The following is a 15,459-nucleotide window of genomic DNA, read 5'->3' on the forward strand; positions in this document are numbered from 1 at the left end:
GCCATCAATGGCTATAACTGATTTAGGGAAGAGAGCGTGGGGGGCAGGGAACTGGGACTATGACAATGGCTGTACCTGTTTGCTAACACAGAAGAAAGTGAGCTCGACTGCTTATGGATCAACAGCCTAACAGATAAAGCATCTGCATCAGCATCTGCTACAGCTCACCTCATCGCACTAGGGAACAGCATAGCTGCCTCATTGCACACCTGTCTACAGTGTGTAGGGCAAAAACCTACGTGATCATGGGAGACTTCGCTTTGAGTGACATCTGTAACTCATGCTGGAGTTCACACTGCCAGTACTAAGACATCCTTGGTACCTCTAAACTGTAGGGGACAAGTTCCTAAAGCTTTAAAAAAATAAAAAGGGGGGGGGGGTGTTGCAGTCCACATAGGGCAGAATTCTTTATTAGACCTTGTCCTAACAGAATGGAAGTGCTCACCAAACTAAAAATTAATGGTAGCTTAGCTACCAGTGCTCATGACTTGATCACATTTATAACGTGCACATGCACAGCATGCCAGTTTCACTAAGCTGAGAACAATTTTAATCAAATCAGCTGGAAGGAAAAATTTAAATCAGAAAAATATTAATTGGTAAAAACCTCACAAGATACCCAGAAAGCCACAATACCACACTTGTGGAAGACAGCTGTGCTGGTCAAGAGCATTTAAGAGGGGAATTGAAGGCAATAAATAGATTATAACACATGGAAGAAGAGGGAAGTTGACAGTAATGAATGCAAGTCAGAAGTTAGGCAGTGTAGGAAGTTGATCAGGGAAGCCAAGAGCCAAGGAGAAGCAATGGCTGGCAGTATTAAGGAAGCTTTTTTAAGCTATATACACTTTCTATGCTATGGAGGCTGTTAGACAGAAGCTACCAACGTCAGACTTTTTTTTTTAAAAACCCAGCCAATCCAGATAACTTGCATCCAAGAGTTTTGACAGAGCTGGTGAGGAGCTCACTGCACTGTTACTGTAGCCTTGGAAGTTCCAGAAGAAAGCTAATGTGCCAGTTTAAAAAAAGGGGTAAATGGTATGATGGGGTTAATTATAGGCCTGCCATCAACCCTGGACAAGATAATGGAGCAGCTGACAGGGGACTTGACTTGTTTTATTCTTGATTGATCAACATGGGTTCCTGGAAAATAGCTCCTGCCACATTCCCTTTTCTCAAGGAGTTTGGTTGATCAAGGTAATAGCACTGAGGTAGGAGATGTCTTTAATGCATTTGACTATTAAAAACCGAAACCCTCTAGAGTTATGGCACATGTTACATGAATTAAGAACTAGCTAACAGGTCTCACCATGTAATGGGAATGGTCATTAAAGGGGGTCTGTTTCCAGTGGGGTCCCGCAGGAATTAGTTCTTGGCCTTATGCTCTTTAACATTTTTGTCTGTGACCTGGAAGAAAACAAAATAGACACTGATAAAGTCAGCTGATGGCAAAGATTGGGGGAGAGGTAAATAATGAAGGGGACAGGTCACCTATTCAGAGCAATTTTGATAGTTTGATAAACTGCCTACAACCAAACTATTTTCATTAAAATGCACTCGACATCTAGGAGTGGAGAACGTAGGCCAGACATACACAATGGAGGCCTCGCTCCTGGAAAGCGGCGACTGACAGAGCTGTGGGTCGTGGATAATCAGCTGAACGCAAGCTCGGTGCGATGCTGTAGCCAAAAAGAGCTAATATGAACCTGCTCAAGATTCCCCAGTTTGTGCATCCCAGGGAGATCATTTTACCTCTGCTTTTGGCAATGGTGCAACCGCTGTTGGACTCTACAGCCTGTTCTGGGGCCTACAATTGAAGGAGGATGGTGAGAAATTGGAGGGGTTCTGAGAAGAGCCAGGAGAATGATTGCAGGATTGCAAAACATGCCTTATAGTGAGAGACTCTATTTAGCTTGCCAAAGGGAAGATTAAGGGGTGATTTGAACACAGTCTATACGTAGCTACCTGGGAAATGAATAGTTAATAATGGGCGCTCCAGTCTAGCGGAGAAAGGTCTAACAATCCAATGGCTGGAGGTTGAAGCTAGACAGAAATAGGACACACTTTCTTAGCGTGCACCTTAGTAATTAACCCTCGGGACACCTTACCGGGGTCAGTGGATTCTCCCTCGATGACAGTTTTGAAATCAGGATGGGATGTTTTTCTAAAGAGATCTGCTCTGGGAATTATTCTGGGGCAGTTCTCTGGCCTGTGTCGTATGGGAGGGAAGAGACCATGATCCTAATGGTCCCTTTGGGCCTTAGAATCTCTGACATCAAATAGTAGAGATCTTAAAGGAGTTTTTAGAGTAAGGGCCGGGGGAGAGCCAACAGGTGCGGAGGAGTATGAGATTCAGCCAGACGCATCCCTTAGGGGAGGATTTATTAGAGGGGAAACAATCTCCTAGGAAAGAGGGGAGGATAGACACTGATAACATAAAGGTGGGAGCTGAAGAGAAATGGTCAAATGAAAAAAGCCCCCGTCAATCACGTCACATGAAGGCAGATGAGTAAATATGGACCAATTTGATAAGTAGGCCAGTAGGCCATGCCGGTGGGGGAATAGCATCATGCTAGAAAAGTCAGACTCCAATAAGGTGATAATATTGAATCAAGTTGTACCATGGAATCTCTATGGGCAGAATGTCTATGCTTGAATAATAGGAGTAGGCATATAATCCTGACCAGGAGAGTGATTACATAATCTCAGGGAAATGAGAGGCTATACAAACCGAAAACCCAACAATGGAGGAATTCAACTCTCTTTGTGTTGACTGGGAACATGTTCCCTCGGCATGGGCTGCTGAGATAACATTTCTAGATGCCGTAATGACTACTACTCACAGCAGCTTAGGCAATTCTTGGTTCAATACAAAGTGGTGCACGGGATCTGGTCCGAGAGGTCACTATATCTGAACTGCTCAGTAATATGGACCATAAGGTGATTAAATGAACATCTCTCTAGGGCAGAAATATCAAAGAAACCCACCCAGAAGCATTTAACTTCAAAAAAGGGAGCTACTCAAAAACAAGTAATTAAAAATAGCGATTAAAAGGAACAGTCATAAGAGCAAAGTGCCTGCAAACTGCATGGAAACTACTTAAAAACACCATAACAGAGGCTCAAGCTACATGTATTGCCACTGCCACCCCCCTCACCTTCAAAAACAGAGAATCAGTAAGAGGATCAAAAAATGCCACCATGGCTAACAGCCAAGTAAGAGGCAGTTAGAGGCAAAGAAGCATTCTTTGAAAGTTGGAAGTCAAATCCAAGTGAGAAAAATAGAAAGGAACAAACTCTGCCCTGTCAAGTGTAAAAGTATAATTAGATACAAGACAACTCGAAGAGCAACTAGCAAAAGACACAAAAATTAACAGCTAAAAAGTTTAAGTACATCAGAAGCAGGAAGCCTGCCAAACCGCTGGAGGATCGAGTTGCTAAAGCAGCACTCAAGGAAGACAAGGCTATTGTGGAGAAACTTAATAACTTCTTTGCATGAGTCTTTGCTGCAGCGGTTCTGAGGGACGTCCCCACACTGAGCCATTCTTTTTCAGTGACAAATTTGAGGACCTGTCCCAGATTGAGGTGTTGATAGGAAGTGGGTTTGGAACAAGTCACTAAATTGTACAGTAATAAGTCACCAGGACCAGATGGTGCTCACGGGATGAGAGGGAAGGTTCCCCTCACAGATCAATAACTGGTTACAAGCCAGGGAACAAAGGGTAGGAATCAATGGTCAATTTTCATAATGGAGAGAGGGAAGTGGCAGGGTCCCCCAAAGATCTGTACTGGGACCAGTGTGGGTCAACATATTCATAAGTGATTTGGAAAAGGGGGTGAACAGTGAGGTGGCAAAATTTGCAGATGATACAAAACTACTCAAGATCGCGGTCAGCTTTGGACTGAACTAAGAGTTACAAAGGGATCTCACAAAACTGGGTGACTGGGCAACAAAATGGCAGATGAAATTCAATGTTGACAAATGCAAAGTGACACACATTGGAAAACATAATCCTACTATACAAAAATGATAGGGTCTAAATTAGCTGTTACCACTCAAGAGGGATCTTGGAGTCGCTGTTTTCAGAGAACAAGCCATATCTGCTCAGTGTGCAGAAGCAGTAAAAATAACCAGACATGCTAACAGAATGTTAGGAACCATTATGAAGAACAGACAGTAAAAACTGTCATAATACAACTACATAAATCCATACTACACGCACACGTTGAATGCTGCATGTAGTTCTGGTTGCCCCATCTCAAAAAGATACATTAGAATTGGAAAAGGTACAGAGAAAGGCAACACAAATGGTTTGGGGGATGGAACAGCTTCCATATGAAGAGAGATTGAAGACAGAGTGCTCAGCTTGGAAAAGAGACGACTAAGGGGGGATATGATAGAGGTCCATAAACTCACAAATAGTGTGGAGCCAGTGAATAGGGAAATGTTATTTACCCCTTCTCACAACCCAATGAAATGAACAGGCAGCAGGTTTAAGAAACGTAAGTACTTCACACAACATAGTCAGCCTGTAGTACTCATTGCCCATGAGGTTGTGAAGGCCAACATTATAATTGGGTTCAAAAAAGCGATAGGTAAGTTCCTGGAGTTTAGGAACATCAATGGCTATTAGCCAAGATGCTCAGAGATGCAGTCCCATGGGCTGCGTGTCCCTCAGCCTCTGACTGACAGAAACTGGGACTGGACGACAGGGGATGGATCGCTTGATCAATTGCTCTCTTGCATTCAGTCTCTGAATCATCTGGCCGTGGCTGCTGTTGGAAGACAGGCTACTGGGCTAGACGGACCATGGGTCTGACCCAGCACGGCCGTTCTTATGACATTTTCATAATGAAAATCTCTGGTTCACAGCAGTTGTGATTTGCACTTTAAGCTAGTTGGACAAAATTTTTAAAGAGGGCAAAATTGACCTACTTCAGCAACCAGAACTGACTGAAGTTTGTGAAAGTCTGGACGTTTAACTCTGTCCTCCTTCACCTGGGGAACATTTCAGTCCCTGCCCAGAGGACAGCTCAGTCTCTGCAGCTGTCCTAGGAGGAAGGGAGCCTCACCTCAGCACCCAGATGGTTAAAGAAACACCCTTGGGACCCGGGGATAGAGTTGGGTGACTAAGGTTTTTTGTTTGTTTGTTTGTTTTTTAAAGTTTACCAGCAACTCCAAACACACCACACATGTTTGTTTCAGCTTGAACCAAAACCAACATTTCTCAGTTACACAAAAAGGTTGGGAAAAATGGGATCAGACAGAAGTGCTGCATTTTAACACAAGCCAAAGGTTTTCCATTTGGGGCATTTGTTAAGAGTCCAGCAGGACACCTACCCGGGGCAGGAGAAGATTGCAAGGGCCTCTCTTCTAAGTCTGAGCCCTGGCGTGAGTCCTCACCTGGGACAGCCCATGTCAATTCTCTCCCAGCTCGATGTGGAAAGGGATTTGAACACGAGTCTCCCACAATGCAGCAGCCGTCCCAACCACTGGGCTCTGGGCCTATTGAAGCTGCTCCCCTTTGGCTAAAATACTTCAGTGACTGAGCAGAGACTGGGCCATCTGCCACTCCCTGGGCAAGCGCCCGAAGCCACCAGGCTACGGGTTAGACGGCAGGTCCTCGCTCCCCCCGCCAAGCCCAGACATTTGGCACATCTATCCTCCCCAGACTTGGGCAGATATCTCAGAATCAAAGCAGGTGCCAAGCTGGGTCAAAATGCTTCTGGTTGACATTACTGAAGTGTTTCTATGCCCTCAGGGTGGCCAAAGCTGGGCAGGGGACTCGGCACCAGTTTGACAATGGTTTCAGGTCGGCCAAACTGCATTTCTCAGCAAATCAGCTCTTGGCTGAAGAGACATCCCCCAGCTTTACCTGTGGGTCTGGGCAGGGCCGGCTTTAGGAAGTGTGGGGCCCAGTTCGAACAGTTTTGATGGGGCCCCAGCAGGGATGACTAAAAAAACAAACAAAAAAACTTGTGGGGCTTGTACTCACCCGGCGGTGCTCTGAGTCTTCGGCGGCACTTCAGTGGCGGGGCCTTCACTCACTCCAGGTCTTCGGCGGCACTGAAGGACCCGCCGCCGAAGTGCCACCGAAGACCCGGAGCGAGCGAAGTACCCGCCGCTGAAGACCCGGAGCGCCGCCGGGTGAGTAAAAATTAAAAAGGCGCCTCTAGCCAGGGAAGGGATTCTCAGTGGGCGCGGGGCCCTCTTAGGCGTGTGGCCCGATTCAGGGGGAATTGGTGGAATAGGCCTAAAGCCGGCCCTGGGTCTGGGTGTCCAAGCCACCAGGGCCCCAGCCCCACAGGTGTCTCTGGTCCACCAGAACTCCTCCCCCCGTCCCCCCCAAATTAGAACCCCAGAGTCCCAATGTTGGCCCCACACAAATGGGGCTCAGGAGTCCCCATCCCACCCCCCCCCCCTACTTTTGCCATTGTGGAACCCAAGAGTCCTAGCACCCACCCCAGCTCCACCACTGCAGAACCCAGCAGTCTGGACATTCTCCCGCAGCCTGAGGCACGGAAATCCTGCGCGTGCCCCCCTTGCCCCCCCCAACCCAACCCGTCTGCCCCACCAGAATGGAACCCTGGAATCCGCCCCCTCAGGCCCTGCCACATTCCCAGAGCAAAAGGAGCTGAGGATGGGGATCCTCATCCTGCAGTGTAGCTCCTGTCCCAGGCTTCCTCCCCCATGAGCTCTGTGGCTGCAGAGTGCTGGGTATTAACAGCCACTGCCCAGGAGGGGGGTCTTGCAACACCCCCAGGGAGTAGTTCCCCAGCCCTTGGGCAGACACCTTGATGAACAAAAGAGGCTTTTAGGGCTGGTCTCTGCCCCCCAGGTTCCCTACTCAGCTCCAGTGAGACCCGCTAGATCCCCCATTTCCAGGGCATGCAGCCAGCTGGCTCCCGGCTGCAGGGAGCCCCTAATTCAGAGCACCACTCTGCCCCCCCCCATAGCTCTGCTCACACCCGTAATTCTTGACTCACAGCCCCCACACACAACTCCACCGGTGCCCCTCACTCCTGACCCACAGCCTCCTGTTAGCCCCACACACAGCTCTGCTGGTGCCCTCCAAGCCTAACCCACAGCACCTCCCCACAGTTCCACTAGTGCCCCTCACTCCTGACTTGCAGCCCCGCCCCAGCCCAGTCCTCAGCCAGCTGAGGCATCTGCTGTTGCTCACCAAGCTAATCTGTATTCTACCCAACAGCCTCCGCTGCTGCCTTTGTCTCCTGCTCCAGCCAGGTGTGACGGGGAAATGGGAGCTGGGCGCCCCACGCCTAGCGGGAGAGAGAGTGAAGGAAATTAACTAACAAGGCTGCACCTCCAGCCCTGATCCTGAGAGAGGCACACATAGCGCCCCCCCCCCCCCCAAGAGCATGTTCCCCCATCAGCTGTTCCCCTCCCACCCAGCACAGCAAGGCAGTTGGGGCACAGTCAGTGCCACACTCAGGGGAGTTTAAGGGGAGCACTAGTCTCTTTACCTAATTCCCAGCAGCCCCCCCCAACCCCAATAACCCATTCCCCACTCAGAGTGCTCGAAACAAACTAGAAATCCTGGCTTCCAGCCCCTCCCCCAATCTCTGGGCCACCTCCCTCCCCATGCTGGGGACAGAACCCAGGCGTCCTGACCCCTAACAGGAGTTCACAGAAGAAGAGTGAATGGGTGTGTGTGTGTGTGTGTGTGTGTGTGTGTGTGAATGCCAGCCCCCCAACCCCAGCTGTGGGGGGAGCAGACCAGACAGACCCCCACCTTCTGCAAGAGAGCAGCTGCAGTGTCTTGTGGCTAGGCCAAGCTGGGCATAGAAGGGCCCTGGATGCCCAGGTTCTAGCCTCAGGTCTGGAAGGGGGGGGGGCTAGTGTATGCGGAGGCTGAGAATCAGGACTCCTGGGTTCCAAGTCAGCCAGCCCCCCGGCCTTATCTGCTAGACAGTTACCAGCCCTTCCTAGTATCCATGTCCCTCCGGAAGCTGCACAAGCCTTTCCCCAAAACCCACAGCCTAAGCTGTCAGCTGGCGTCTGCCTGGAGAAGCCTTTTAAAGGCATCTGATTAGCCCCCCCCCCATTAACCTGCCCCCATCACACCTATGTGTGTGTGTGTGGCTAGGTCTGGGAGTCACTGTCCCTGCCCGCGAAACACCAATATCTGGGTCTGGGACATTTCGTGCAGCCCCCTGGATAGACACCCCCCCCCCCCCCAGGAGTCCTGAGTGCAGCACAATCCTACTGAAGAGCCTCGGGGGCGGGGCACGTGCCCCTGAATTCCTGAACTATCCGGACCCCAAACCCTCCCACCACGCTGTGTTTGTCTCGGTCCCTGCTGCCCCCTGCTGGAGGGACCAAGCCCAGCTCTGTGTCTGCCCCTACCGCCCCCTGCTGGACAGCGTCAGAACCGCCCAGCCTGTCTCTCAGCTTCGGATCCGGTACCCGAGCCCCTCCCCACCCCGAGGAAGCTCCCAGCCAGGGGCCATGGGACAGGGACTCTCCCAGAAGGCAGCAGCAACACGATAATTCAAAGCAAATAACTTTATTAGCTGGGTGGGAAACGAGGGAGGGTCTCACTGGGGGAAGTGAAGGTGCTGAAGTTGGGAGGGTCTTTTCTCTCCCAGGTGCAATAATGTAGGGGTTGAGGGACAATCAGCAGAGAAGGGGGGCAGGCAGCATCTCTGGGGGGGGTCTTTCAGGGTTGGGCTGCCGGCTGCTCGGCGGTGTCTGTGGGGGAAGAAAGACGCGGGGTCAGATCTGTGCATCCAGGGGCATCAGGGGGCAACAGGCCAGGACCAGGTGCATGGCGGGGGGGAAGGAGGGCAGAAGGCAGGCAGCATTTGGTACTCAACCCCCAGCGGCCATGGGATCAGTGCCTCATTCCCAACCTGCAGCCCCCCCAATCGCAGCCCTGGGCTCCCTCCCCCAGCTCAGCCGGTGCCCCTCAATCCCAACCCGCAGCCCCCTGCTTTGCCAGCCCTGGGATCCCAGCCCAGCTCCACCGGTGCCCCTCTGTCCAGACCCACAGCCCCCTGCTATCCGAGCTCCGCCAGTGCCCCTCCATCCCAATGCATGGCCCCCCCGCTATCCCAGCTCTGCCGGTACCCCTCAGTCCTGACCCACAGCCCCGCCTCTTATCCAGCTCTGCTGGTGCCCCTCAGTGCCCCCCACTAGCCCAGATAATGTGGTTCTGGGGTTAGTGAGTGGGGGGTTCTGGGGTTAGGGGAGTTCCCCCCACTGCACACGGTGCTGGGTTGGGCTTACCCATCGCAGGGAGGGAGGGATGGGGTCAGGATCAGGCTAGAAATAAGAGAAGGGGGAGGGTTAATCCAGGGAATTCCCCCCCAAAATATACCCAATGCCCAGTGGGGGTGGGGAAGGGGAGAGCCCACCCCCATCTACCCTCCCTGGGTGTCCACAGGGTCCATCAAAATCTGTGTGGGGCAGGACAAGGGGGAGGGAAAGGGCCCCCATGTACTGGATGGGGAAGGGTTTGGGGCAGGAGGATGGGAAGGGGTTGGGGAGCTGTGGGGGCAGGTCAGGAGGCTGTGAGAGAAGGCCAGGGGGGAGGGGTCCTGGGGGGAAGGAGTCCCTGGTTATAGGGGCTCAGGGGGAACAGTTGTAAATAGTCAGGGGATAAGAGAGAAGGTCCCCTCACAGATCAATAACTAGTTACAAGACAGAGAACAAAGGGTAGGAATCAATGGTCAGTGTTCACAATGGAGAGCAGGAAGTGGCAGGGTCCCCCAAAGATCTGTACTGGAACCAGTGTGGTTCAACATATTCATAAGTGATTTGGAAAACGGGGTGAACAGTGAGATGGCAAAATCTTCAGATGATACTAGACTACTCCAGATCGTGGTTAGTTTTGGACTCAGGGGCGGCTCTAGGCACCAGCAAAACAAGCTGGTGCCTGGGGCGGCCAAATCTAGGGGGCGGCAGGCTGCGCCGGCGGACCTGCCGCAGCGCCCGCGTGGAGAGCACGGAGACCCGGACGGACCGACCTGCTGCACCTGCTGGCATGAGGACGGCGCGCGAGGCCGCGCTCCTCGGCTGGACCTCGCGGCGCATGCGCTGCCGCGCGGCTCCGCGGCGACGCCGGGCGCCGCGGGGCAGGGGTCCAGCCGGCCGTCAGCACAGCCACGCGACCAGCGCATGCGGATGCAGGTCCACATGCTGCTCCGGGCGCCCCGCCGCGCCCCGCCTGCTGAGCGGCTGCGGGCGGCGGATGTTTGGACTGAACTAAGAGTTACAAAGGAATCTCACAAAACTGGGTGACTGGGCAACAAAATAGCAGATGAACTTCAATGTTGACAAATGCAAAGTGACACACATTGGAAAACATAATCCTACTATACAAAAATGATGGGGGTCTAAATTAGCTGTTACCACTCAAGAGAGAACTTGGAGTCATTGTGGCTAGTTCTTTGAAGTGATCTGCTCAAAAACGCTACCAGAATGTTAGGACCCATTGGAAAAGGGACAGATAATAAAACAGAAAATATCATAATGTCACTAGATAAATCCATGGTATGTCCACACCCTGAATACTATGTGCAGCTCTGGTTGCCCCGTCTCAAAAAAGCTGTAGTAGAACTGGAGAAAGTGCAGAGAAGGGCAACAGGAATGATTAGGGGGACGGACCCACTCCCATATGAGAGACTGAAAAGACTGAGAGTGCTCAGCTTGGAAAAGAGACGACTAGAGGGGATATGATAGAGGTCTATAAAATCATGACTGGTGTGGAGAAAGTGCGTAAGGAAGTTTTATTTACCCCCTTCCCATAACACAAGGACCAGTGGGTCACCCAATGAAATTAACAGGCAGTAGGTTTGAAACAAACCCAAGGCAGTATTTTGTCACACAACACACAGTCAGCCCGTGGAACTCATTCCCAGGGGATGTTGTGAAGGCCAAAAATCTTATAAAAGGAACTGGATAAGTTCACGGCGGACAGGTCCATCAATGGCTACTAGCTAAGATGGTCAGGGATTTAGCCCATGCTCTGGGTGTCCCTAAACCTCTAACTGCCAGAAGCTGAGACTGGACGACAGGGGATAGATCACTCGATCAATTGCCCTCTTATGTTCATTCCCTCTGGGGCACCTGGCATTGGCAACTGTCACAGGATATGGAGCTAGATGGACCATTGGTCTGACCCAGTACGGCCGTTCTTATGTTCTTAAGCTGGCTGAGAGGGTCCTGCAGGATAAGGGGAGTCACAGGAGAGCCCTGAGAGACTGGTGAGGAGAGGTTGGGGGGAAGAGTGGGGGAGACTATGGGGGGATCGGGGGCAGGGGAGCTGTACCAATGGGGAACTAGAGGAATGGGGGGCTGGGGAGAGTTCTAGGGGTCAGAGTGGGGGGTTATGGGGGCTGAACCAATGGGGAAATCGATGGATTGGAGGCCAGGGGTTGTGGGGGGAGGGAGGTCCGGGAGGGGCTGGGAGAACTGCAGCGGGGATCCTGGGGGACCGTACCAATGGGGAAGTAGAGAGATGAGAGTTTGGGGGAGTGTACCAATGGGGAAATAGAGGAGTGGAGGTCGGGGGGAGCCGCACCAATGGGGAAGTAGAGAGATTGAGGTCGGGGGGGGGCGTACCAATGAGGAATTAGAGGGGTGGAGGTCAGGGGATCTGTACCAGTAAGGAAGTAGAGGGGTGGGGGTCTGTGGGGGCCATACCAATGGGGAAGTAGAGGGGTGAAGGTCAGGGGAGCCATACCAATGAGGAAGTAGAGTGGTGGGGATCTGGGGGGGTCCGTACCATTGGGGAAGTAGAGAGGTTGGGGTCTGGGGCGGCCCCACTAATGGGGAAGCAGAGGGGTGGAGGTCGGGGGGGCGTACCAATGGGGAGGTAGAGGGAGGGGGGGTCTGGGGGGCCATACCAATGGGGAGGTAGAGGGGTGGAGGTCAGGGGAGCCATAACCAATGAGGGTCTGGGGGGCGTACTAATGGGAAGGTAGAGGGGTGGGGATTGGGGGTGGCGTACCGATGGGGAAGTAGAAGGGCAGCTTCTCCTTGTAAATCTCCTCATCCTTCTCCTGGAAGACGCAAATCACCAGCCGGTCGACCTGCCGGGTGTGAGCAGGGATGTGGGTCAGTGGTGGGGAGCGAGTCCAGCATTGGAGGTGTGGGGGAGAGGACTCAAGGGTTGGCAGAGCTGAGAGCTGCAGGTCTGGGCACCTGGCCTAAAAGGACTCAACTCCTCCCCTGATCATCACCCCCCCCCCCATCCCTCAGGTCACAATGGTGTGAGCACAGCCACAGGTCCACTCACAAACACCAATGTGCACACACGTGCACATTCACAGTCACCTATGTGCATGTTCACAAACACCAACGTGATGCTCACAAACCCATTCACACTCATGTGCATGCTCACAAACACTGTTACACTCACAAACCCATTCACTCATGTGCATGTTCACAAACACCAGCGTGATGCTCACAAACCCATTCACACTCGTGCATGCTCACACACACCAACATGACGCTCAGAAACCCATTCACACTCGTGCATGCTCACAAACACCAATGTCACACTCACAAACCCATTCACACTCATGTGCATGCTCACAAACACCAATGTCACACTCACAATCCCATTCACACTCATGTGCATGCTCACAAACACTGTGATGCTCACAATCCCATTCACACTCATGTGCATGCTCTCACACACCCATGTAAACACTCACCTCCCATATGCCCAATGCCCCCAGCACCTCCATGTTCCTGCACACACTCCCGCGTGCGCCTGCTGTTCACACCCCTGTGCTCCCATGGGCAGTGAGGTGCCCAGCAGGGGGCGCCCACGCTTCCCCTCACCTTCTCCTTGTTCACCTCCAGCCACTCCCGCAGTGTCCTCAGGACGACCTCGGCCGCGGCGTCGCTGGGGTACCCTGGGGGCAGAGCAGCAGGGATCAGAGCTGGGACCTGTAGCGAGCCCCCAGCCCAGGAGAGGGGCTCAAGTCCCCGGCCCAGCCCCATACTCACCGAACACGCCCGTGGAGAGACAAGGGAAGGCCTGGGAGGGAGACAGATAGCGGGTGAGAGAGACACTTGCCATCTCCCCATCCCCCACGGTCCCCAGCACCCCATCCCCATGCCACCCCACACTGCTGCTCCCCCAGCACCATCCTCCACAACACTGCCCTCATCCCCCCACTGCCCTTCCCCATTGCCCCCCACAGCACTGTCCCTCCAGCACCCCTCCATACAACGCCCCCTCCCAAACCTCTTCTCCGTTTGTATAAACCTCCTTTCTCCCCAGGTGCGTGACCCCCAGCAAACCCCAGCCCCTCCCTCGTGCACCCCCAGGCTCTCTCACCACGGTGCGGAGTTTGTTCTCCACGGCCAGTTTCAGGCTGTTCTTGTAGCAGTTCTCCAGCTCCTTTTCCTGGGCAGCGCTCGGCTCCCCCTGGGCAATGGGACCCACTGCGTGAATGACATCTGCACAGGGGGAAGGCAGGGGGATGAGAGCTAGGGAGACCCCCTCACCCCGCAGCACAACTCAGCACCCCCTAGTGCCGGACTGGGGCATGCACTGACTGGAGGGGAGAGCATTGCCTACTGAGCCCCGCCCCACAGCACAGTGCCCCCTAGTGCCGCACTGAGAGTGAGGAGAGAGCACCCCCTACTGAGCCCCACCCCACAGCACAGCGCCCCCTAGTGCCGCACTGAGCGCGAGGGGAGAGCACCCCCTACTGAGCCCTGCAGCACAGCGCCCCCTAGTGCCGCAAACTGACTGCAAGGGGAGAGCACCCCCTACTGAGCCCTGCAGCACAGCGCCCCCTAGTGCCACACTGAGAGCGAGGGGAGAGCACCCCCTACTGAGCCCCACCCCACAGCACAGTGCACCCTACTGAGCCCCTACCTCAGCACAGCGCCCCCCTGCCGCGTGAGACTGAGCGGAGAGCACCCCCTACTGAGCCCTGCAGCACAGCGCCCCCTAGCGCCACACTGAGAGCGAGGGGAGAGCACCCCCTACTGAGCCCCACCCCACAGCACAGCGCCCCCTAGTGCTGCACTGAGAGCGAGGGGAGAGCACCCCCTACTGAGCCCCACCCCACAGCACAGCGCCCCCTAGTGCCGCACTGAGCACGAGGGGAGAGCACCCCCTACTGAGCCCTGCAGCACAGCGCCCCCTAGTGCCGCAAACTGACTGCAAGGGGAGAGCACCCCCTACTGAGCCCTGCAGCACAGCGCCCCCTAGCGCCGCACTGAGAGCGAGGGGAGAGCACCCCCTACTGAGCCCCACCCCACAGCACAGTGCCCCCTAGTGCCGCACTGAGCACGAGGGGAGAGCACCCCCTACTGAGCCCTGCAGCACAGCGCCCCCTAGTGCCGCAAACTGACTGCAAGGGGAGAGCACCCCCTACTGAGCCCTGCAGCACAGCGCCCCCTAGCGCCGCACTGAGAGCGAGGGGAGAGCACCCCCTACTGAGCCCCACCCCACAGCACAGCGCCCCCTAGTGCCGCACTGACTGCGAGGGGAAAACACCTCCTACTGAGCCCTAGATCAGGCCTCGGAGTTAGTGACTGATGCCCTGAGAACCAGGACTGCTTGGCCTGGGGCCTTGGCAATGGCTGGTCCTTTCTGAGCATCCGCAGAGAACAAACATCAAGTCCGTCCCTAAGTTCCTCATTGGCCAAAACTCCCCCCCACCCCGTTTCATTTTCGGTTCAACCCAAAACAATCCCCCCCACCCCGACTTTTTGGAACCAGCAGCAAATCCTCTGCTCAGCTCTGCACCCCACCTCTCCTGCTCGCTGCGGGCAATGCCACCAGGCTGCTTGGCCCCCGGGCATCCCTCCTGCTGCTGCGTCCGTCTGTTCATCCCGCGGTCCCTGGACAGGGATGGATATTAATGAGCCCCCACTGGGAGATCCCCCTCCCATCATGCTCTCTTCGCTCGTTTCCATGGCAGACAAGGATGCTGGACACTGCTTGGGGCCGGGGTGGGGTGTGGGACCTTCACACGTGTTGCACAGAATGCTGGGTATCAAGGATCAGCCTTGCCAACCCTGTGTAGGGGGGTATCTTAGCCACAGCCTGGCCACCTTCCCCCCCCCCCCCAAGGTCACCCGGTCATGAACAGAGAGTGCCCCCCTCCCCGCAACTATTCCAACCCTGGGCTCCCCACCAGCTCTGCCAGTGCCCCTTAACCCTGACCCATAGCCCCTGAGCATTGACTACCAATTGAACTGAATTGCAATGCTGACAGCAGAGACCTGGCAGCTCATTACATGAGTGACGGGGTTGGATTTGAAGCTGGAGCATGGGAGGTGGGAGCTGCAGGGGACTGGGGACCACCCCATCTATTTCATATTCCTGACACACACATGCAGTGAGCGCTGAGCCAGAGCCCAGCAAAGGTCAGAGCTGTCATTCCTCCCCATGCACTGCGCCCGCCTGACCCTGGGACTGGCTTGATCTTAAACCTGGGTCTGGAAATGTCTTGACAAGATCC

The 15,459-nt window shown here is 54.2% G+C and overlaps 1 protein-coding gene across 3 annotated transcripts in view; it reads right to left on the reverse strand.

Moving 5' to 3' along the window:
* Positions 1-8,512: 8,512 nt before the first annotated feature.
* The window catches only part of MACROD1 (mono-ADP ribosylhydrolase 1), a 205,042-nt gene continuing 198,095 nt past the window's right edge, over positions 8,513-15,459 (reverse strand). For 2 of the 3 annotated variants that reach the window (XM_039482754.1, XM_039482752.1), the window contains 5 exons: positions 13,317-13,438; positions 12,983-13,013; positions 12,815-12,888; positions 11,976-12,057; positions 8,513-8,713 (listed from right to left, as the gene is read on the reverse strand). In XM_039482754.1, the coding sequence (XP_039338688.1) occupies positions 8,682-8,713; positions 11,976-12,057; positions 12,815-12,888; positions 12,983-13,013; positions 13,317-13,438 (341 nt within the window). In that variant the 3' untranslated portion in view covers positions 8,513-8,681. Of the gene's footprint in view, positions 8,714-9,250; positions 9,287-11,975; positions 12,058-12,814; positions 12,889-12,982; positions 13,014-13,316; positions 13,439-15,459 lie in introns of all 3 variants that reach the window. The other variant, XM_039482753.1, reaches the window with a different exon arrangement.

The sequence above is a fragment of the Mauremys reevesii genome, linkage group 7 (genome assembly GCF_016161935.1).
Source record: "Mauremys reevesii isolate NIE-2019 linkage group 7, ASM1616193v1, whole genome shotgun sequence".
Lineage (NCBI taxonomy): Eukaryota > Metazoa > Chordata > Testudines > Geoemydidae > Mauremys > Mauremys reevesii.